Source organism: Phascolarctos cinereus, unplaced genomic scaffold (assembly GCF_003287225.1).
Source record: "Phascolarctos cinereus isolate Bilbo 61053 unplaced genomic scaffold, phaCin_HiC Scaffold_9;HRSCAF=440, whole genome shotgun sequence".
Lineage (NCBI taxonomy): Eukaryota > Metazoa > Chordata > Mammalia > Diprotodontia > Phascolarctidae > Phascolarctos > Phascolarctos cinereus.
The window spans coordinates 98,487,278-98,511,843 of NW_027556402.1; the positions used below are offsets into that span (position 1 = coordinate 98,487,278).

The 24,566-nt window shown below is 35.6% G+C and overlaps 1 protein-coding gene across 1 annotated transcript in view; it reads right to left on the bottom strand.

Moving 5' to 3' along the window:
• GRIA2 (glutamate ionotropic receptor AMPA type subunit 2) overlaps positions 1 to 24,566 on the bottom strand; it is a 178,617-nt gene that overhangs the window by 43,145 nt on the left and 110,906 nt on the right. Inside the window, 1 exon segment of the mRNA XM_020994112.2 lies at positions 150 to 317. Coding sequence (XP_020849771.1) covers positions 150 to 317 — 168 coding nt within the window.

Here is a 24,566-nt window from a genome sequence, read left to right on the forward strand (position 1 = left end):
TTCCTTCACTTTTGAACTCTCCTTTCCATAGGTAAGACACAGCTTCCTGCTTGGGGAAAAAAGAGCATGTGATAGAAGTCCAACATGCAGAAGAAATTCTGGAGAAAAATATTCTTGCACATCTTCATTCATTGTCACATAAAACTCACCTGTTTTAGTGCCCTTTCTATCTCTACTCCTTGTCCCCAGGGCACAGCAGGGTTTGCAAGACAGTCTCCAGCATTTCCTCGTCTGGAGATTTCAATCCTTTGCTTACGTAGGTTACGGAAAGCTTCAGTCATCACCTGGACAGCATCATAAGTCAGAGCAGAAGTATACTGAAAAGAGGTAAATGCATTCCATTAGGACATGGGAGGGCATTGAGAATTCCTGTACTTTCATGGGGTAGGTTTTATCTACAAAAAATGAACTGTATAAAATATAAAATCCCAATAAGCCAGAAACAACTGTTGTATTTGACAGAATCATAGAGTGAGAGCTCAGAGGCAACCTGTATATTTAGCAAGATTGCAGATTGAAAGCTAAAAGGGACTATAGAAATATTTAATCCAATTCCCTTATTTTACACAGTAAAAAAATGAGAATGAGAGAAATTGTGACTTGCCCATGGTCACAAAGGGAGTGTGGAAGGATTTGAATGTAAGTCTTTTGGATCTTAAGTGCAGCCTTTAATCCATTATGCCATGCTTCCTCTCAATGCAAATTTAGCCAAGACATAGGATTTTAGAGTTGAGAGGGAGCTTAGACAACATCTTGTCACTTGATCATGAAAGGGACCTTAGAGGTCACCTAGTCCAATATCTTCATTTAACATATGAGGAAACTGAGACCAAGAAAATGGGACTAACTTGCCCAAGGTCAATCAGGTATCAAGTAAAAGAACTCATATTTCAAACCAGACCTTCTGACTCCTAAATCAAAACTGTTGTCACTACACCACTGAATCCAACCTCCCTCCCCATTTTACATTTGAAGAAATTGACCCCTACAGAGGATAATTGATAGGTCCAAGGTCCCACATGTAGCAATGGAAAGATCAATTATTCTGGAATTAGAACACCTAGGTTTGAATCCTGTCTCTGATGTCTTCTGTCTCTTGGACAAATCACTTAACCACTTGCAGCCTCCTTTTTCTTAAAATGAGAGAATTGAACCACAGGGTCTCAGAAATCACTTCCAACTTGAGGTCTATGATCCTAAGTAGTAGAGCCAGGATCCTCTGACTTTCACTCCAGGGATCTTACCTCTATTCCATATAATCCCTTTGCCTCCTTTTTACAAATGAGGAAAATTACATTCACACAAGTAAAAAGTGGCACAGCCAGGATTCCAAACTCAGTCGTTTTCTCCAAATCCAAAGGGCTCTTTCCACTACTTTTTTTAAAAATCACACACAGCTAGAAATGCTATCGAATTCAAAATTTATAACAAAACATTCTAGTTACTGCTTGCTGTTATGAATAGTAAGGTAGATATCTCAGGAGACATGGGTAGGAGTGATTCAAGATCTACCACTTGCTCAGGTGAGTGGAGGGCATGATATACCTTTTTTTCCCTTTGTTTCTCTTCATAGTTAGTCTAATGCTTTGCTCTAATTCTGGAAGAGTTGGAGTTGAGAGTTGTGTGACGATAGAGCGAGCAAATCACTAATATGCTGTGTTTTGAGGAATGCATAGAACATAATGACAAATAGATGACATAGATAATAGAAAGATAGATTATAGATGACTAGACAGAAAAATAACAGATAATAGATAGATAGGATATCCCACAAGAGTTGAAATTCTTCACTTCCTGGTTCTCGAAATGCATGCAGTCTAAGATCTATTTGTTTTCAGCAATTTCTTACAAAGTGAAAAATTCTCTTGTGGGAGTTAAATAATTCACCTTAGCTCACCTTCTTATGAATCTGTTTAATCAGAAAGCTTTCTAATACTTGGGTGAGATCAGGCATAAAGAATGTAGGTTTTGATGGAGGATAGGAAGAAACAGAGATAAGAGCTCATTTTGAGGTGTTTAAGAATCCTGGGGAAGATGGCATCCAGAGAGTAGTGTAAAGGTGTGGGCATCTGTGAGAGGAATATTATAAAACGGAAGAGGGAAATAGGCTGGTATAAAAGAGAAATTTCATCTACTCAGAAATGAAGCCTGGAAAATTTATCGGTCTTTTTTTAAAAGACACTACCCAATATTAAAGTCAGCAATGTAGGTAGGGTGTGAATAGACACTCAAGTGGATTATTCCCTCCTATTATTAGCTTAACACTACATTAATTCATATTCATAGAGAAACAGCATGGAATAGTAGAAAGAGTTCTGGATTTCATATTCCAGATATTCTACTTATCAGCTATGTGATCTTGAACAGTACATTTAAGATCCCTGATCCTCAGTTTCCTCATCTGTAAAATGAGGGGTATGATAATTGTATTTTTTTATGTTATTTGATATTATAGTTATAGACGGACTCTGATATGACAGGAATCATGTAGGCTAAGTGGTCCCAGTGTCCATAAAGCATATAAGCAAAGAAAGATAGTTTTTGTACTTTTCTATTGTATTCACCTGTTAGTTAACCCTGTATGAAACAGTTAATACTTGCACTTCTGAGTGATATAATTCCTGGCCATCTGAAGCAACCTAAGTCACCCTTCTTCTTATGTCTCAGTTAGCCAATTCCACCTCATCTAGTTTCTGATCCTAATAAAGAAACTTTCACTACCCAAACCCAGCATCCATAAGTGACCCTGAAAACTTCTCCACCACATCTGAGTCTAATTTGGAATACCACATCCCACATATAGCATTGATTATCTATTCCATACTAAAACCATTTTTAAGATATAAACTTTTCTACCTGAACCCAAACTTTATGCATGTCTCCCTGACACAACACCATCTCCCTTATTTCTTTTTTCTTTTTTTTTTAGACAGTTGGGGTTAAGTGACTTGCCCAGGGTCACACAGCTAGTAAATGTCAAGTGTTTGGTCTGAGGTCGTATTTCAACTCAAGTCCTCCTGACTTCAGGGCCAGTGGTCTATCCACTACACCACCTAACTGGCCATCTCCCTTGTTTCTTGCATCTATGGGGACAAACTTCTATCTATCTATATTTCCATATTGGGTGTATATATTTGTTTGTTTGTTTTCCTACTTGCTACTCCATGGTAATATTAAACTCTTGTTCGTACTATTTTCCTGAGTACCAATTTTCTATAAATCCCCAAATCCAGGTCTTTTTTTCTCTCCCAGCTCATGAATCCAAATAAAGGAAAGGTCTGGACTAGATGAGGTGCTCTTAACCTGGGATCCATGAGCTTACTACTATTGCTACTGCTGCTGCTGCTACTACTCCTATTCCTACTATTACTATTCCTACTACCACTACTACTACTGCTACTACTACTACTACTACTACTACTACTACTACTACTACTACTACTACTATTACTACCACCACTACAACTAAATATACTACAATATAATCTATTTTATAATCTATTTCATTTATAATCCTATGTATTTTATTTTATGCTTTTAAAAATATTATTTTTGAGCAGAAGTCCACAGGTTTCAACAGGCCACCAAAAGGTGTCCATGACATTTAAAAAAAACAAAGATTAAGAATTACTAAAATATATGGATTCTCTCCCATCCCTTACAAGGGGAAAGAATCTTAAAACTGCACCCAAAAATATTTAGTCGTAATCACAGCTCCTATTTATATCATTAATCAGGTGCTTTTCTTTGACATGACCAACTTTTATTCCTATAGTCCTAGGGTATCATTTCAGATTGATATTTCTTATCTTCTTCATGAATTTTATGCTAAAAAATATAGTCTGGCCAGTATAATTAGAAACTGATATTGTAGATTTAGAAGGATCCCCAAGGAACAGTCAATCCATCCAAAGGACCTGAGAGAGGCCATCTACACCAAAGCCCAGGAACATCACATAAGCAGCATTACATGCGGAAACTCTGACATGAAAAACCAGTCCTGTTTTCAGGTTCTGATTATATAAGTACTTTAGTAGCCACCATACTTGGCTTATTCTAAGGTTTGTTCTGTAAAACTTGGACTCAGTCTAAAGGCCAAATCTAAGGACTTAGAAGGCCACGTGTGGCCTGGGAGCTGCAGGTTCCTCACCCCTGCTCTAGGACATCTAGTTTGAAATGTCCAATGGGCAAATGGTTATCCAAGACTGAAGAACAGAGCAGAAACTGAAGATAGATAGATAGATAGATAGATAGATAGATAGATAGATAGATAGATAGATAGATAGATAGATGATAGATAGATAGATAGAGATAGAGATAGAGATAGAGATAGAGATAGAGATAGAGATAGAGATAGAGATAGAGATAGAGATAGAGATAGAGATAGAGATAGAGATACATACACACATACATATATACATATACATGAATAATTTACACAAATATGAAAGTTAAACTCATTTTTATGACAGCAATGCTGAAAAAAAGGTTTTGTTTTTAATCTTTGCCCTAATTAGCTATGACAAGTATATAATTCTTAAGCAATTTTTGAAAAGATTTATTAGCCAACCTGTCACACTCCTGATTATGTTTTTACTAAAACCTTATGCACCAAGAGAGCTGGCCAAATTGGAAAAGCTTCTAGAAAAAAAATAAATTAATGTTCAAGCACCAAATCATTTTAGATGGGTAAGCAGATGGTGAAGTGGGCATCCACAAAGGATGAATGTGTCCCTTTTTCTTACTGTTTTCCTTACTCAGGAACTTGTAGTTTAAAGCTACAATAGCATCTAAGTATGAAATATTGCAATGGGGCTGCCTGGTATCCAGGTGCTCTTTTCTTTTATCACCATTAAAAATAGTGTTCTTCAGTCTTAACTCAAAGTGATCAAGAAATATTCTGAGAGTTTGGAATATGTAGCAATAGGAAATGCTGAATTCATTTATTCAGTAGGTAAAGTAACAAGCTACCAGAAAATGCTATGAAATTTTCTTCTCTTACGATCTCAAAGAATAGAATAAGTCAACCATGTTTCTTAGCTAATTTTGATGTCATCAGTTTGAGTCAAGGATAAAGTTTCTGCTAGAAAGGTTCTAGATTTAGCTTTTAACTAGAGCTAGCATAAGACAAATGATGAAGGGAAATGGCCCCCTTGATAATTGCTTTAGCTTTAATCAAAGGAGAGGAGAGGGGAAAGTACAGGTGGGGAGGGGAGAGGAGAAGAGAATTATAGCAAAGTAGTAAAAGAAATAATTGGATGCAAGTAATCCCTATCACAGGACCATAAATGCAGAACACAAATAAGTGTTAGTGTTCAACTAGTTCAAATCCTTCATTTCACATAAGAGGAAACTGAGTTCTTAGCATGTAACATTGAACAATGATCACCAAAGTAATTTTCTTCCTGAACTTATGCTAGATATTTTAATGGTTTCTTTTAATTATTTATTAACTTTAGGATTCACTTAAATTTCCATTTGGTTTGGAACAAGTTTATGCATAATAGCAATTTCTACAAAAAAAAATGTTGTTACGACAAAGCAAATGATTTTGATGTGCTTAAAATATCAAATACAGTTGTCTGACTGCTGACTAGATTCACAAAATGGAAAGGAGGACATTGCTGATACAGAAAGATTTCTTTGGATACTGGGGAAAGGTACTAAAAATAAGATAATCTTACAAAAAATGAAATGGAACAACTAGTTTATTTTACCCCTGGGGCAGCTTATGCAAAAGACATCATTTTATAAAGGTCCTTTGTACCTTTCAGTGAGCCTTGCTCAACCTTGTGAATTTTACTAGGCTATGAAATGGAAATGACCTGACTAATTTGGATAAATACAAGGACTAAGGACAGGTATTCGTTGTTTTAACACTTGTTTGAAAACTAAAGGAGGGATCACTTGCTGTCCATAAGAGTTTCTTGGGACATGCTATTCTTAAAAAGAAGTTCATAACGAGGGGTCCATGATCATTTTTTAAAAAAACTATTTTAAACTGTATCTCAACATAATTTTTTTTCCCTTTGTAATCCTAAGTATTTTTTCATGCACTTAAAAACTTTATTCTGAGAAGTGATTCAGAGGCTTCACTAAACTGCCAAGGGAACTAGGACAAAGTAAAAGGTTAAGGAGCCCTGCTTTAAAAAGGACATTGGAGTCACTCCAATAATGAATCATGTGTGTGTGAGTGTATGTGTTTGTCTGTGTGTGTATACACGCATATATACACACTCACATTACTGAGAAGCTGATTACAATCTAATATTTACTTCTAATTTGATTTTTTTCTAGTTCCATCAGAGTAATTGAGGATGAAAAATATTTAAGACATGTTCTGAAAAATCTTACTACAAAAATCTTACTACAAAGGGCTACAAAATAATAAAGTTAATAGCTTTTTTCTCATTTCATTTGAAATAGGTAAACATATTAATATATTTGGAAGATGAGATATTTACCCAAAAGAAGATTTTCTCCCAACAGTTACACAAATTTAAAATAGCACCTAAGAATAACAATAATACATTTTTTTTTGGAGGGGTGAGGCAATTGGAATTAAGTGACTTGCCCAGAGTCACACAGCTACTGAGTGTTATGTGTCTGAGGCTAGATTTGAACTCAGGTCCTCCTGACTGCAGGACCAATGTTCTATCCACTGTGCCACCTAACTGCCCCAATAATACATATTTTCTTAAAATTAAATGAGTGTTCTTAAAATTATGGGGATCTCCTCTAGACAGCGGCTCAATTAAATGTTTTTGTATTGCTTTTTCTTGGAGCAGAGCTTGCAAAATTTCTAAGTTTATGTTACTGCTTTAACTTCGGTTTCACCCATCTCTCTCTTTCAGCAACATAACTTCTTCACAGTGTCAAAATGTAGCAGGGCATGTTCCTCCCCAGTAGTCATTTTGTCATCCTTGGCTGAATTCTTGTCATAGCTCTCCATGTCTCAGGACCACAGGAAATGACGGCTTCCACATTTCCCACCCCTAATCCACCATTCCTATAAGTTTCCCCTCTGTCTTCTCTTAGAAAGTAAAGGTTATTTGTCACACTATTAAGGACGTGGGTGGGAAATTCTGAATTCCTGCTACCTCTTTCCATTAGACCTTACCCATTTATAAGTGGTTCACATAAAATCCACTCATGATGTGATGAAAGTAAAGCCAGCATACACTGGGCAGTAGATCCCTGGGCTTTCCTGTACCATAGGTAAGTTACTCTTCAGCATGGCCCCAACTAATTTCATCTCCCAGCTGCCTATCAAAAATGAACCTTCTTTAGCTCTTTACTTGAATTCTGTCATTGATTCATTACCAAACATTAAGGTAAAAATTATAGTACATCTTGGTTTTCTTGAGAAACAAACAAGTGTAGAAAGTTTGTGGACATTTTCTTACAATTAAATTGTTCATTTCCAGGAAAAAAAAAAAACATTTTGGTGAAGACTATAGAAAACATTTCTATGCTTGTACTCAATTGAAATTAATACATTTGTTCAGTCTACTTGCCCAGACGTCATTTTAATGCAGTCTGTGAAGAGGGACCTTGGCCTCCAGAATCTCTAAATATAAAATGGCTCTTTTAAGGTGCTACAGGAAATAGGATGGATCAAGTACTTTAGTTTTATATTTAAAATTAATACTTTCTGTCTGCATTCATGATTTTGACAAGAGAGCTTAATGTAGAGCCTTACAATGCAGATCTTCATCTACTTGGTAAGCTGATAGATAATAAATTCTCAAATATATTGCAAAACTTGTCATAAAACTTAGCAAAAGACTTGTGTTGCAGGATACTGTGTGAATATTCAGCTGTCTTTGTTCCTTCTTTTTAATCTTACTGGATTTTTTAGATCCCATGTGGCTTCAATACTCTCAATAAACATCACTCAATCTGACCCAACCTAGCTTTCTGCAGAGCTCTAACTAGGACAGGGGGTCTGAGGCTTTGTCCCAAGGCACACAAGTTTAGTATAACACACTAGTTAGCAAGAATAATTAAAATTCACTTCTATCTATCCAGCTTTTCCCTCCCCATGGCCACTCCCAAGATGAACTCTACTCTGCCCTAGGCCCACCTTGCTACAATGATAACCTTGTATTCTACTTTCATACTCTTCTCTTCAATGAAATCTCTTAAAATTTTTATCTCAGTAAATAATATGGATTGCTTTTACATGATTTCACAAGTATAACCTATATCGGATTGTTCACCATCTCAGGGAGGGGTGAGGGAAGGAGGGAGGGGGTAGATTTGTAATTCAAAACTTTTTTTAAAAAATGTTCAAAATTTGTTTTAACAAGTAATTGGAGAATAAAATATTATTTAAAACAACTTGACTTCAGAATATTCTTCATGTTGTTTACCTGGTATATCATTTGTGAAGCTTATCACAGGAACTAAGACTGTTAAGTTAATAATTTTATTGGCCTATTTTATGCCACTTGCTTTCCCACATCCTTATCTTTGCCTTTACTTTTCTTTATCCCATCTATGCCCATATCCTCTCTGATTCCTTCAACTCGTTCTACTATGGTAAGATCTCAACATCCTCTGGCTCTACTCCAGCTTACCATCCTTTCATCTAAAATGTGGGGCCAGAAGGAAACATAGCATTCTAGGTGTAGTCTAACCAGGATTGGATTCAAGTGGACTATCATAAGGTCATAGATTTAGAGCACAAACTTAGAGCCCACTGAGTCCAGCCCCCTCACTTTTTTTATGGATAAAGAAATGAAGGCACCAAGGTTTAAGTGACTTGGCTAAGATAACACGACTATTTGGTATCAGAGGTCAAAATGGAACCAATCTTTCTGATTCCCATTGCAGGGCCTTATATGCTATACCTGGCTTTCTCTCTGTCTTTTCCATCTTTCTAGATGAAAATCATGTTACCTTTTAATGTCATGTCTTACTACTGATTTATTTTACATTTGCAACCCAATAACCCCCTCATTTGCTTTTTATGTATTATTGTCTGTGTATGGTTTTCCATCCTATGCAAAAATTTAGAACTTTACCTTTAGTCCCATAACATTTTACTTATATAATTAAATCCATCTTTTTTGGATTCTTGATAAAAGAAGATTTTTCCTCATTTATTTCTTTTTTAGACTTTTTTTCTTGCACTTATTTTATTTTGTAGTATGAATGGATGTGTGTGTGTGTGTGTGTGTGTGTGTGTGTGTGTGTGTGTGTAATTTCTCATGATGGATTTTAAGATCCCTGTGGCAAAGGATGAAGGATTATGTCACATTTGTTTTTTCATCTCATATAATAGCTAGCTATGAATGTTTAACAAACATTTGTTGAAAGAAATTGAACTAGGAGTATTTTAATAAACAATTAAAAAAATGTTCAAATCTTAGCATTTACTTAGTTCTTTGATACTGGGCAAACCATTTAACTTTTATTCCAAGTAAGCCTTTGTTTCTACTTTCCCAGATGGGAGGGAATCTAATGTGTTTGGTTGCACAGTATCCAGCATAATGTCACAAAATATTGGCATAGATATTGAATTTTATATGGATCTTGAAAAATAGGGCTTAATTAAAAAAAAAACCTGAAGGAATGAAAGGGGGAAACTGTGCCAATTTCAATCCATTGAGTTAATACTTAACATCTGAAGTTTTAATTACATAAAATTCCTTGCATTACCAAAATCTTTGATTTGGTTCTTGTCAATGTCAAAGACTTCAGTGAATTTTTGCTAACTTTTAAAAGAAATGAAATAGTTACATTTGCAATAAGCAGCACCCATGAAAGCCATACAACAGTCACCATCTTCTTCCTCTCCCTCCTCCTCACCATGCTCATGGCTGACAGCATTCTGGATATTTAGAAAACAGGTCCCTCAGACACCCATCCCTCCCTCCTAAAAATGCTAGAAACCAATCAAGTACCAAAACCATCATCCATTTGAATTAAAGTCGGGGCTGAAAGGAAGGAAACACTACATGCTATCCAGTTACTTTGCTTTACAGTCTACATAGGTGGCTCATTACTTTTTGTGACTCAGTATGTTCACTTTTTTTTGGATTGAGTAATTAGATATCTCAGTTTTATTTTACCGTTCTCTAAACCAGACACAAATCAATTGGAATGGAACGTCATCACAATCCAGCTAGCTCTTTCTTTGAAAGAGAGGAAAACAAGCCTTCCCATTGACTGGGTGCTTATGTTCTATAAAATCTCTCTGCTGAATTTGGGCATTTATATTCCAGTGGGGGACATTATGCTTTTGCTATGCTGTATTGCATTCACATTATAACTTAACACAAGAAGGAGAAATCTGCTAAAGGGTTTTTATGGTACATTTTCCAAGTGTGCTATTTATTCAATTCTAAAGGCATATATATCATGCCTTATTTTTCAAAAATCACACTGAAGACCAATTATAAACATGTTTACATGCCCAATAATCATCAACCAGTTTATTCTGTAACTTGTGGTTATAATCACTGATGTCAGGAGGCAATGAGTGCCCTGACAACCATACAATATAAGGAAAGGTCGAGTGCAACACTCACAACCTAGTACAGAGAGAAAAGGAGGAAAAAATCTACAAATAAAATTGCTTCAAGGATCTTTATTGGTAGGTAGGTGTAAGAAGTTCTCTCACTGACACAGATTTCAATCTGTCACTAACTTAGAAGGCAGCATCAGAGTTGGGTGAACCCCAGAGAGCTAAAATAACTTATACAGAAAGCCTGGAGTCTAAAGCTAAACACTGCACTAAAAGTAGAACACTCAGTATTAGAGGAAAGAAAGACCTGTAGAAGGTGGGATTTAAGCTGAGTTTTGAGAATTTAAGTTGAGGTAAGAATTTTTTTTTTTCGCTCAGCAAATATTTATTAAATGCCTTCCATGTGCTGAGCACTGTTCTAGGCACCTTAAGATGCAAAGACAAAAAAGAATTTTTTACGAAAATAAGTCCAGCATTTTATCCACTATGTACATTGCTGCACTGTCTCTGTCAAGGTAAACTGTTGGCAATTAATCACTATGATGCCACTTCTGAATTGGGGGAGGGAAAGGGATTGATGTAAAAAGAAAGGTTCTCAAACATTTCTTTCACACATACTTGTTTTTATCAGTTCTTTCTCTGGATGCAGATAGTATATTCCTTCATAGGTCCTTTGTGTTCTGTCTGTGTTTTTCTAAGATCGTAAAGCTGATTGTTTCTTATACCACACTAGTATTCTACCACAACTTGTTAAGTAAGCCATTCCCCAATTGATGGGCATCCCCACAATTTCCAGTTCTTTGCCACAACAAAGAGAGTTGCTATAAACATTTCAGATTATATAGTTTCTTTTCCTTTTTCCCTAATCATCTTTGGAAACAGACCTAGTAGTAGTATTGATGAGTCAAAGGGTATAGGCAGTTTAATAACTCTTTGGGAAATGTATAAAGTGGGAATCTTGGAATAACCAATGTGGATATTGTTTTGGTCAGAGCCATAATTATTAAATTTGCATAATTATATGTACACAGATTCATATGTATACATATATGTGTATATGTATGTGTGTGTGTGTGTGTGTATTTAATTATTTATTTACATGCACAAGTATACTAATTCCTGAGTGAAATAAAAGAGGATTTGAAAGTAATATGGTCAGGGGCAGCTAGGTGTCACAGTGGATAGAGCACCGGCCCTGAAGTCAGGAGGACCTGAATTCAAATCTAGCCTCAGACCAAACACTTGACACTTACTGGTGTGTGACCCTGGGCAAGTCACTTAACCCCAAATAAAAAAAAGAAAGTAATATGGTCCCTCAAAAAGAATAATTGAGGCAAAGGAGACCAAAGGGATTATCTAGTTCAACTTTGTCTTATAGAAGAAGAAAATGAGGCTTCAGTGAGGGGAAGTAACATTATTATCATGAACTTCTTCATCATCATCAACATGATTATCATCATTATTGCTATTATCATTATATTTTACGTGCTCATCCAAAGATTTCTGAAATCAAAGTAAAGCTGAAGTGGAGTCAAATGGAGCCTAAATCTACCTAGAAGAGGTTTTAGAAATCTCCTTATGTAATATCCTTATTTTACAGACATGGAAGCACATATCCAGCATTAGCATAGAGAGCAATTTGGAAAATCTGTCCATTTGTTTCCTTCCCTTCTGGCCTCATTTCTGACTGTCCAGCATTTTGTCTAAGCTTTAATCATGCCCTCACCTAGCTGCATTGCTTCTTTTGCGGAACTCCCCACACCTGAAAACTTGTATGGGAATGTACAATTTAACACTCTCTGTGGCCTGAAGGGTCCAAACCAATCAAATTCACTTTAATGGGAGCTTTATAACACGACGGTATTTTCTGGGAGCTGCTCTGACACTGGACCTGTTTGAGATGACCTGCTATATGGAACCAAGATCGATTCGGAAGTCCAAGGAAGAGCTGTATGTCACCATGTGCCAAATCCTGGGAGCAACTCCTCACAAAATCATGTTGCCAGTAGCTGGAGATCACTCCACCTGAGCATCCCTGTAATCTCCCTCATTGTATCTCCTTCCCTCCGCTCTCTGTCCAGTCTCTGGAGCTTAAAACTTCTATAGCCCTTCAAGGTTTATAAAACTTTGACCCTGTTAGAAAGTGTTGGAGTGGAGGAAGATGTGAATTGCCTTAATTTCCAAATATGGAAGTGTTAGCCCCAGATAATAATGGATAGAGAGGTGACCTTGAAGACCTGGATTGGGGTCCCACTTTTGACATGCACTATCTGTGAAATTCCTGTCAAGTTTTTAACCTCTCATTGCCTCCAAGCAACTCTCTCAGACTAAATTGCAGAGGAGATAGTCTGCAGTGTTTCTTCACAGAGAAATTCCTACACCAATGAAGTCACAGATCCAGTCCAAAAGAAAGTGCTGACCAGACTCCTTTTTCTGTGAAGCCCCATTAGACCTAACAGTGAACTTTGACAGCAATAAAAGTAGTCAAGACAGTAGAACCCACATCTCCTAATTACCATTTCATGATTTTTTCAGCTATATTGCTGAAATACAGTCTTCTGAGATAGAGCTAGACTCTCTGTGTCACTAAGTCCAGGACTCTTGACAAGTCTAGATATGTAGCAGAAAGGCAGCCTTTTAATCTTCTCTAGGTGCACTCTGAGCTGAATTATCTCAGTCAGGGCAGTCTGTCCAGTAGCCTCCTCCAGAGAAAAAAGGGGCCTGGCTCCTAGGGACAGTAACCACAGAGGGCTTATAAATCCATAACCACCATCAACCTTCTCCCTTCTATCACTTGGAATCTCAGGTTAACAGTTGGACCTGAGAAGACCAGCTCACCAAGGCTGTTCCAAATTGGACCTCCTTCCCTAATCTTAGGCCAGGCTAGAGATGGATCCTTCTGCTGTAAATTCTGCCCTCTTTCCCCATCTTGCCCAGGAGATATCATCAGGCAGCTCCAGAGTTTGAACCATGGCACACATGTTGTCCTTGTCTCTTAACTTTTATGCCCATACTGTTACCAGGCTCTCTCTATTATAGCTCATCTTAGGCCTCTTCTTTGGTGAGTGAAAGTGATGTCTGAGCCCTCTAAATTCCTATGCCTGTGGCAAATTTCCCACCTTGGGCTGCTTCTGCCTCTGATTGATATTTCTCTTTTAAATTCACATCATTAAGAGAGCACATTTACTGAATACTCAATTATATGCAGTACTGTACTGAATCTTGTACAGAAATTATTATGAAACATTTCCTTCCCTGTGAGTGTTCAATCCAACCAACCAAAACCCATGATGTTAAACACTATGGAGAACCTATAGCTAATTGGTTGGTGAACATTTAACCAATACATAAATTAGCTTGTACACTTTTTCTTTCTCATACCTGTGCCAAGCCTAAAAGATGAAAAAATATAAAATAAGCCACTCCGCCCTAGACTGTCTAATGCCACTTAGGCAAATTGCTCAGGATAAATTTTATAATTAAATGTTTTAATTTATTTTACTAAGATGAGATAATAATGAAGGAATAACATATTATAATAATGTATAACAAATAAATAATAAAGCAAACCTTGAAGAACCATATGAATATTGGCTATCATTATTAATATTATTATTAAATTGAGGAAGTATGCCAGTAGGAAAGTTTTGTATACTGGAAAGTTTTACATAGTTAATTAGAAGATTTTTCTGCTAAAGTCCTATTCTAAAGTGGGAGCCAACATGGGTTCTTAAAAGCTAACCCAGCAGGATGCAAATGGCACATCCTATCAACCTGGCAAAATATTGTACATGGTTATGCATGTTTTCTAAGGACAGTAGCGTAACTAATTCAAAAAAGCTCATTAACATTTTTTAAAAATTTTTTCCCGGTCACAACAAGCAATAACATTCAGGGAAATAAGGCATGGGGGATGGGAGTGGGAGGGAATGTACTATTTATTTCAGTAAAATAATTATACATACTGAAGAAAAAAATGGATCCTTGAAACGAAGTTTATTAAGTATTTGCAAGACTCAGTTAAATGCTAATAAAATCATGTTTCTTATTACAAATTGAATTATATTTCTGCAGAGAAGTTTGCATAGTATTATATCAATGGCTCTATTTTAAAAAAATATTTCCAGAGGACAAGAGATGATGAAATTGGGGTTTGGGGGTGAGAGGACACAGTGAATTTCCAAAATACTTTTTCAGAAAAGCTATTCACACAAGGCTTACAGCAAATGACCAAGGAATAATCTGAAATAATGATGATGATGATGATGATAATAATAATAATAATAATAATAATAATAATAACAGCACCAATGTATACAAATTTAGCACAAATAACTTAGAAGTATTGAAAACTATGAAGGTTTAGGTAGCTGAACAACTTATTTTTGAAAAAAATATATTATACATTTAAAGTTATTTGGGTTGACTTCATTCAAAATTCAAATGTGGTCCATCTTCTGAAAAAGCTCTGTCAGGGATAAGGTCACCTTTAATTTACTGTAAAGCATATTGAACATATGCCCTTTGAAACTTCACTGCATGAAAGCATAAAATCTTCATTAAATCTCAACTTCCTTTGTAAGCAAAGAGATGTCTTACAGTCATTGGAAAAAAAATCTGTTGACAATGAACCAAAGACAACTTCTTTGTCTATTCCTCCATATCAGAAGTGAAATACAGTTTTTTGGAAATACGTCTTGAGGGAAGATCTGGTACCAAGCTTCCCAGTTGGGCAATGGGATATAGGAAGGGGCACACACAATCTGGTTTTGCCTAAAAATCATCTAGATTGGATGACTTGATTAGAAGATTTTGCTATTCTAGGGTAATGGAGTATATATGATGGAGCTATGATTTCTTCACGTTGAGAATTTCACAACTGGCTGTATACATTCTGGGAAATCTGCAGGGGCACTGAGAGGCTATGTAGGCCATTTGCAGCCTAAGGTCATACAGGTATTAAGCCTCAAGGGCAAGTATGAATACAGGTCTTTTTAACCATAAGTTAAATGTTAAATAAATTAAGTCAGATGGCCCCTTGATGGATACTGATAAATAGATAGCTACATAGAAGCAGATAGATCTGAATATATAGAGATATGCATTGCATTATATATGCGTGTACATATAACACAAATATATGTGCCTGTGTGTGTATATGTATATATGTGTGTGTGTATGTATATATACATATATACATATATATGTGTGTGTGTATATATGTACATATACATATATATGTGTGTGTGTATATATGTACATATACATATATGTATATATACATATTATATATGTGTGTGTGTGTATATATATATATATATATTTACTTACACCTATATTTACCTATCTTAAACCAGATGTAAGGAGTCATTAATATGGGGAACTCTCAGTATGGAAACTGCTTCTAATTATTCAGGATTAATATCTGTCTCTAACTTATAGCCTTAATGATTTTCTTGGGGCACTTAGAGGTTAGATGTCATGACCATGGTCATGCAGCATATACATGACAGCCCTGAAATCGCATTTTCCTAATATCAAGTGGTCCTCTATCTGCCATGTACTTGGCACATGGTAAGCACTTTATAAGTGCTTGTTGACTGACTGTTCCTTTTTGATGAATTTTAATAGTCTGTTTTAAAGAATTTGAGGTATCTACATTATCTTAATTCAAGACATCATCTCTATTATTTTTCCCAATTTAAAATTTCCAAAATCATCAGAGACTACATGTAACCTTACCTTTCATAGGATCATACAATGGACCTAGAGCTAGAAGGTACTTTAATAGCTATCTAGCCTAACCTTCTCATTTTACAAATGAAGAAACTAAGGCTTAGGGAGGTAAAGCAACTTGCCTTTTATTGTTTGTTCCTAATTGTGGTGAGGGGATAGAAAGTAGTGTCTCCTTCCCCATTCCAAGGATAGTATACTTAGATGACAAGATTGTGCCTAGGTCTTATCTTAGAGAGAGGTGTGTATGGAGGGGGAAGACAGTTTGTAGCCTATGCCTGGGTTACCACAAGAGGTGATCCTTACCTCTGGAAATGTACCATCTTCTACCTATAAGAAGATGCAACCTTTATTTAATTAGTGAGGTGGTGAAGGTGACATAGAAAGACTCAGTAGTATGGAAGATTCTTAAATTAACACCAACTCTTTGTGAATATCTAAAATCACAGGATCATGGGAGCCTGGAGTGTTGGAGCTAGTAGGAAACAGTACAAACCCTTGATTTGATCCTCTGGAAATTGAATGACTTGCTTAAGGTCATACAGAAAGTAACTGGCAGAGTCAAAATTAAAATCAAGGTCCAAGGTGCATGTCAGTTCAGTCAAATCAATATTTACTAAACTCTTTTTATGTATAAGGTCCTAATTTAGGTTTTGAAGATACAAAAGGAGAACTGCCTTCTAGGAATTTACTTGAATACTTCAAGGATACATGAAGACTATGTTCCTCTATAATTTAATAGACTCTCTTCAAGAGTTTTGTGGTATAAAAATACATTACCCTGCATCCAGCCTGGAAATTAACTTCTCTAAACTTAAGTAGACTAGTCCTGGGAGAATAGACTGCACTCAAAGCCCTCCCAGACACATAGAAACTGCATGAATTGGTGAAAAAGTCTTCAGCAACCCAGGGTCTCTTCTATGCCAAGATGAGGTACAGCAATAGCATCCTGGCAGAGATGAATAGCTTACATTCCCCTATAGAATGTTGTTTAGAACTTGATCCAGTTTGTGTATTTTATTCTTATACCAGAATTCTGATTTTTCATCCATTTGGCCACCTCAAGGTGACCATGAGTTCTTGAAGCTTTTGACAGTACAGAGCAAGCTCTGATAGGTCCTTCTAAGCAAGGAATCTTTGACTATAGTCTAAGAACAACTGGCCATCTGAGGGCCAACTTGATTTAAATGAAAAGTTCGTTACCAGAAAGTTGTCCAATAGATAACTGAATGTTTTCAGCAGCAACCACTCACAAAATCATTTACTAAACTCATAGAGGATTACAAACTGGATGGTTAGATAGAGTACTTGCTCACAAATCATTTAAAATATTGAGTTTGTGTAATACAGATGGTTTATACAGATTTGTATAAATATAGATTGTTCAACTTTTAAATTTGTACTTGGATGTTTATATGTGTGGTTTTTATGCACAATCTTTAGTTCCTAGGTGCCCAGAAGAATAGATTTACAGAGACATAGTTTGAATATTAAAAATCCTTTAAGTTGAGGACTCCTTGAACCCAGTTCTTCCACTGCATAAGGTTCTTTCTCTGGCAAGTGGAACAACTTAAAACCCATAAAAGCTATTCTTTTAAACCTCTCAACTCCTAGTGAATACACAGAATCACTACCCTATTAATTACAGAACTGAAAAAAGTAATAGAGCTTTCAGAAACTTGCAATAAGCTCTCTGGAGACACTAATTCAGAAACTTTACTACCAGGGCATTTAACAATATGACAGCACCATGAAAAAGCTAGCATTTCTGTAACACAAAGTAGGAGTAGTTGATACAGTAAGATTGAATACATCACATGAGGAGTTCAAAGGGATAAAGTAATAACTTGCAAGGAAGTTATTTTTAAAGCAAGATCCCATAAGAGCCCACATAAAAAATACCAAGAGCAGTGAATCACTTTTCAACCAGTGGCAAATCATTTTTTTTCCTATAAATTGCCTCTCTGCATTTTTTTTTTGAGAAAGAGAAATGTGTACTTTAATTTTACAGTGTATATATTAGTAGAATGGTGTGTCATGTCAAATTATGGCCATCACATTTCATGTCATCAAGGGAAACACTCTCTGCTTTTCCTACATAGCTAGACAATATAGAAGCTCTGCCAACACCTTAATATACATTTTATAATAATAGAAATAATGGTAATAATCATTTAATACCATTATTTCTGTGTCATAATTTACTTTTCAAAGTATTTTCACATTTAATCTTCTCAAGAATTATTGGGAGAGAAGGCCGCATTTCTTGTTAATGTCCTACAAAATGCTTTAGCTGAGAATGAGAGTTCATATGATAGCAGACAAGTATTATAGTTTTGGAAACAATATTACATCTACTTTCAGATGAGGAAATGGAAACTCAGAAAAGACATCCCCAAGGTCACACAACAATTGAACCAGTATTAAAATTCAAGTTCTAAGATCAATCCTATATTTTTCCTATTAAGCCATGACCAAATGTAGGGATCTAAATATCTATAATAATTAGTTAATGCTCTTTAAAAATTACAATTCAGTATTAAACATGCTTATCTCTTGCACAGAGCCATAATCGCACTGGGCAATTGGGGATATCGCCTCAACTTGCAGGTTTTCAAGACCCAACAAATTACCATCTTTCCTTTTCCATAGTTATTTCATATGATACATAATGATTTCTGGAAGTAGTCTAATACAAAATCTCCAGATTAATAAAAGTTTAATTGATAAAAAAAAAAAATTCCTGCATTTAATTCAGTTACACATATGATTTTCATGTCCTAAAAATAGGAACTTGTGTTTGTACAGGGCACTCCAAAAATCTCAGCACACTAAGACCTAAGCAAGGGCCACAAGATACTTGTATAGACTTTTATGATATCCTATATAAATATGTTATTCTTTTTTTTTAAATAGAGTGCAAATCATAAGGTACTAAAGCTTAAACTGAACTAAGATTTTCAAGATATCCTGTAAAGTACTTTAAAGTTTGCAAATCACTTTAAATACACTATTTAATCCTCTGGCAATGCTATGAGGTGAGTGTTCATTCTCCATCTTACAGATGAGAAAACTGAGGCTGAGAACAATTAAGCAACTTGCAAAGGGCCAGAATCTTAGAAAGCATATTAAGTAAGAATGGAATACAGGTCTTCCTGACTCCAACACTGTATACAGTATAACAACTAGATGCTTCTATTCAATATAGAAATTTAGTACTCAGCACTGATGTTCTAGCAATCAATTTCCTATTCATTGAATGAAACTGCTTGATTTAGAAAAATTTAGAAGAACCTCCTTCAGGTCACTGAGTTATACTTTAAAGCAATAAATACGTATTTTATCGACTCAATGGTGCTAAGGTGGATCCAACCACAAAACTTTGGATAATGACTTTAAAATGTATTTTAATTGATTCATTGGGATACAACATAATACCAGTTTCTACTAAAATTTAAGGTCTAGTAAAGTGGATTCAACTGAGAGTTGGGAAGCATGGATATCATACTGCCAGGATGATCACAACTCATTTATAATATCATCTAAAGTTATTGCCTAAGGTTCAGAGAGATTTAGTTACTAATCCATAGTCACATATATAATAAGCATGAGGCAAGATTTTAATTCAGATATTACTAAATCAGGACAGCTAGGTGGCACAGTGGATAAAGTGCTAGGCCTGGAGTCAGGAAGATCTGAGTTCAAATCTAGTCTCAGACACTAGGTGTGAGACCATAGTCAAGTTACTTAAACCTGTTTGCCTCAGTTTTCTCATCTAGAAAATGAGCTGGAGTAGTAAACAGCAAACCACTGCAGTATCTTTGCCAAGAGAACTCCAAATGGAGTCACAGGGAATTGGGCACACATGAAAATGAACAGAAATAATAAATTAATAACTCAACATCTACCATGTTTGTCATTGTTCTTGTCTCTTATTAGTTCACTTGCATTATATTGCTAGATAATGTCAAGAATAATGACTCATCAATGATTCAATGTCTCAGAGGTAGGCTTGGTCTTATTTGATGCTTTGTCTTAGTATGGCAGTATGGCAGACTTAGTATGTCAAACCATACTTGATTCTTTTCTCCTCTGCCTATAAAGGTAGAGCAATTTATATGCATTGACATCTAGGGCTCTGGAAATATTGCTCTTTTTCAACAGTTCGTGTGATTACAGGCCTCCCTTATGCAAAATGTTACTCTATACAGGAGAATCCTTCTCATCCATGCTCAAAGAACCTTGTTCTTCACCCTTAATTAGAGTTCTCTCTGCTCCCATCTGAACTCAAAACTCAACTGAAGATTCCCATTTACCTTTAAAAGCTTTAAAACTAGTAGCTTCAAAGACTTTACAAAAATCCTGGTAAATAATCACAGAATGTCATAATGGGAAAGTAATTAGGAGACCACTCAGATTAAGCCCCTTCACTTCCATGTGAGAAAGCTGGCACCAGAGGAAGTTGCCCTTAGTCACAGAGGTCATTCATGACATAGCTACAAGAAGCCCGGCCTCTCAAATCCTACTCCTGTGTTTTTTCTACTATACCAGAAGACCTTTGAATCTTCTCTGCTAGACAGCAGCTCTCTCCAAGCCAAGTGAGTGAAAAGGACACATTGGGAAGAGATTCAAGGAAAGGCCACAGGGCACTTGGATGTTGTCAGGTCAAGGTTATTGACAGTTCCCTTGTATTTTGTTTTAAACTATGTTATGCCTTGGCATTAGAGTTCACTCAATGCATTGCTTACAGATTTTTGGTCTCATATTCCTTTTTTTTCATTTTCATGCATTGAGAACATCAATAATGATTCAGCTTCTGGGAGGTTTTTTTTTTAAGTGACTGTTTTGCTTTGATCACTTTCACACCAAACAACAGTGTGAGGCTCCAGAATGACTAATAGAAGATTTGGAAGGAACAAGTTGCTTTCATTTGGAAATGAATGCACTTATGTGCTCTCCATCCAAGACTCGTGCAGCAATATTCATGTGGGCAGATTAAGAAATGCTACAGAACTGAAGTAGCAGTCAAGCCACTTCTTTGTACTCTAGCAGGATGGGAAAAACTCATAGGCAAGAAAAAAAAAAGCCCATGTCTATTTGAGTTGTCAGAAGCACACTTACCATCTATAGAAGTGCTAATATCTGAAGATGAATGTAGAGAAGTAGTGATGATTTCAGTTCTTTGAAACTTGTATCTATCAAAACCAGAAATGCTGCATCTCAGGGCAGGTGACTAAACCAAACCATCCTTGGCTCTCAATGAATAGAAGAAAATAAAGCTGCTTTTTAGCATAATGTTGGGGTTTTATGAATTTAATTTTTAGAAAAGCATGAGGATCTCTAAAAAGCCAAGACAAGAAAATTCTATGGCTTTATATTCAATGTTTAAGATAAAACATACAGACAGACATAGAGATATAAAGCCAAAAAGTTATTACATTTTAAAAATTATTTTCAGATCACATTACTCATGTTATGAAATTTATTTTCCTTAGAACTAATTCTGAATTTAATGGAAACATATGTCTTTGATTAAGATCATAGATTTGAGCTTGAACAGACTTCAGAGAGTTCATCTACTTCAACTCCCTCAACTTTCCAGAGAAGAAAACTGCATGTCAGAGAAGGTAACACATAGGTAGTAAAGAGCATGGTGTAGACTTGAACTCAGGTCCTTTGTCTTCAAATTAAAGATCCTTCCCACTGTCTATCATTGTTTTTTTTTTTTTCACATTCACAAGTAGGGATTTTTTTTTTCTTTTCCACAACCATATTTAGGTCTATTTTAACTTCACATTGTACATTAAAAAAAAAAAACCTCGACATCCTTCATTTTCTTGTCTTATTCTGTCTATCTAATTACAGAATGAAAGAAGGTTAATATCATATTGAACAAAAAATCTCCCTCATCTCTTGGTCTCTAATTGCCCCTTCCTAATTGGCTCCCATAGGAAAAGGAGACAGTTCAATAGTGACTGCCTGTGCTTTTCAGCAGAGGTTGGTTGTAATTAGAAATGCTACATGATTCCCTACTTGATAATAGAAGCATCCCATATACACTCCAAAGAGTTGATTTTCTCAAACTTGAAAAATTCTTGGGTTCATTCCCCCACCTTTTCTAGACTGAATTGGTACACAATGCCAAACTGCAATGTAAAAGGGTGGGTGGCCGTGTTCCTGCAAGGTCATGGAAATGTCCTTGTGCACAAGGAAAGTGGTTTTGATGTTGACTCAGCTTTTCCAAGTTCTGAATTCTGACAACTTTTCTGGATACTATTGAGTATGTGAGGACAACATTGTAGAATTCCAACCTGATGTTGCTCTGACCACAGTGTCTAAAGACTGATAATCACCAAAGAAGGTAAAAGAATAAGCATTTTTAATCACTTTTGTACTATGTAACAGGCACTGTGCTAAGCATATCTCATGACATCCTCATACCAAGCTTGGGAGGTAGGTGCTATTATTACCCCCGCTTTACAGTTGAGAACTTGGAAGCAGACAAAAATTGCCTAGGATCACACAGCTAGTAAGTGACTGAAGCTAGATTTTAATTCAAGTCTTCCTAACTTCAGGTCTAATGCTATATGCACTGCTAATCCTCAATACAGTGGAAAGAATCCTAGATCTGGAACCAAGGGATAGAGTTCATAGCCCAGCTGCACCAGTAATCACTTGCGTGACCTTGACAGGCCCACTCACCTTGTGACTTTTTTTTCCTCATCTGTAAAAAAATAAGATGAGTTTGTACTCAATGACCTCTAATATGTCTTCCAGCTTTAAATCTATGATGCCAAGAACCTCTCTGGTGCTTGGTTTCTTTAACTGTAAACTGAAAGTGTTGGTCTAAGTGATCTTTAAAATGCCATATAATTCTAAATCAATGCTTCTATATTGCCTAATATGCAGAGTGAGAATGACTTTGCACTGGGGAGAAACATAGCATCATACTTGTAAGTAAATATCTCAGTGCATTTTTGCAAATATGGTAACTTAATTTGGTTATATTTATTCATTTAACTATAAAATAATTATTTTCAAGTGCATATAAATGGAAGAATTGTACAGTTTTAATTAGTAGTTCATGCCTGGACTTAGAGTGACAAACATTACCTCTCTAAGCCTCAGTTTCCTCATCCATAAAATGAGGAGTTTGGACTAAATAATCTCTAAGATTCCTCCCACTCAAACATTCTATGATTCTACGACTACTTAGAAATCTTATTAAAACAAATTCAGGAAGAAAAAATAATAAATATACATTGGGAATAATGAATGAGGTATATATATATATACATATATATATACACACACACATATGTACACATATGACAGTCATATATTTATACATACATATATATACACACAAATATTATTTGTATAAATGTATTATAACATTTATATATATAGCCAAATTCTCCTGAGTTTTGAAGAAAATAAAAGTCCACCCCATTCATCCATTATAGATATTATGACACTTTTCAATACTAAAAAATAAAATATATGTTCAAAATTTAGACAGTCAGCTGCATAAGATATATCAATAAAAGAGAAATCATTTGACTGATTATTCTCTTTATAAATAAGTGAAGAAAAAAGCTTTAGTGACAAAAAAGAGTTAATATGTGAGTCTAAATAGATGTGTATATATGTGCAAAATAAAAAATGCACAATACACAAAGTGTAAAACCACTGGATTAATTACTTACATGCAAAACAAAGATTTCACTAGAGAGATTATTTATGATTCATCAGAGTACCATTTATTTTGCTAAACCCTGCTTTTATGCTTTACACACGATTGACAACCATTTACTGACTGATTCTTTAGTAGTTTTGTAGGTTGGAGGAGTATCTTTTTCTAAATGAGACCAGAAGAAGATTCATCTATTTCCTAAAGACCCCCAGAGACCAGGTGAACACAAGGAAATATGCATTTGGTATTCTCTTTGCATTGTGCAAGCCATCTACATGCAAAATGGGTAACACAGATGGATTTTTTTTTCTTTCTGGTATTAGATCACATCCCACACAATCTGCCAAAATCCACCCACCATGCCATAAGGAAGCTTAGTTTAGTGCTTAGAGCTCTGGCCTTAGAGTGAAAAAGATCTTTCTTCCAATCCTGCTTCATTAGTCTATGATCTTAGTCATGTCATTTAACTTCTCAGTCACTCATCCTTGAAAACTGGAATAATGATGGTATATACCACACAGTTGTTATGGGGACCCTGAGGGGAGGATGTGTCTAAAGTACTCCATGAACCTTTAAGTAATATACAAATATGATATCTTCCTATTATTATGTAGATTTATGAAGGTGAGTAAGAAGATGCAAGGCTTATAGAATAGGGACCTG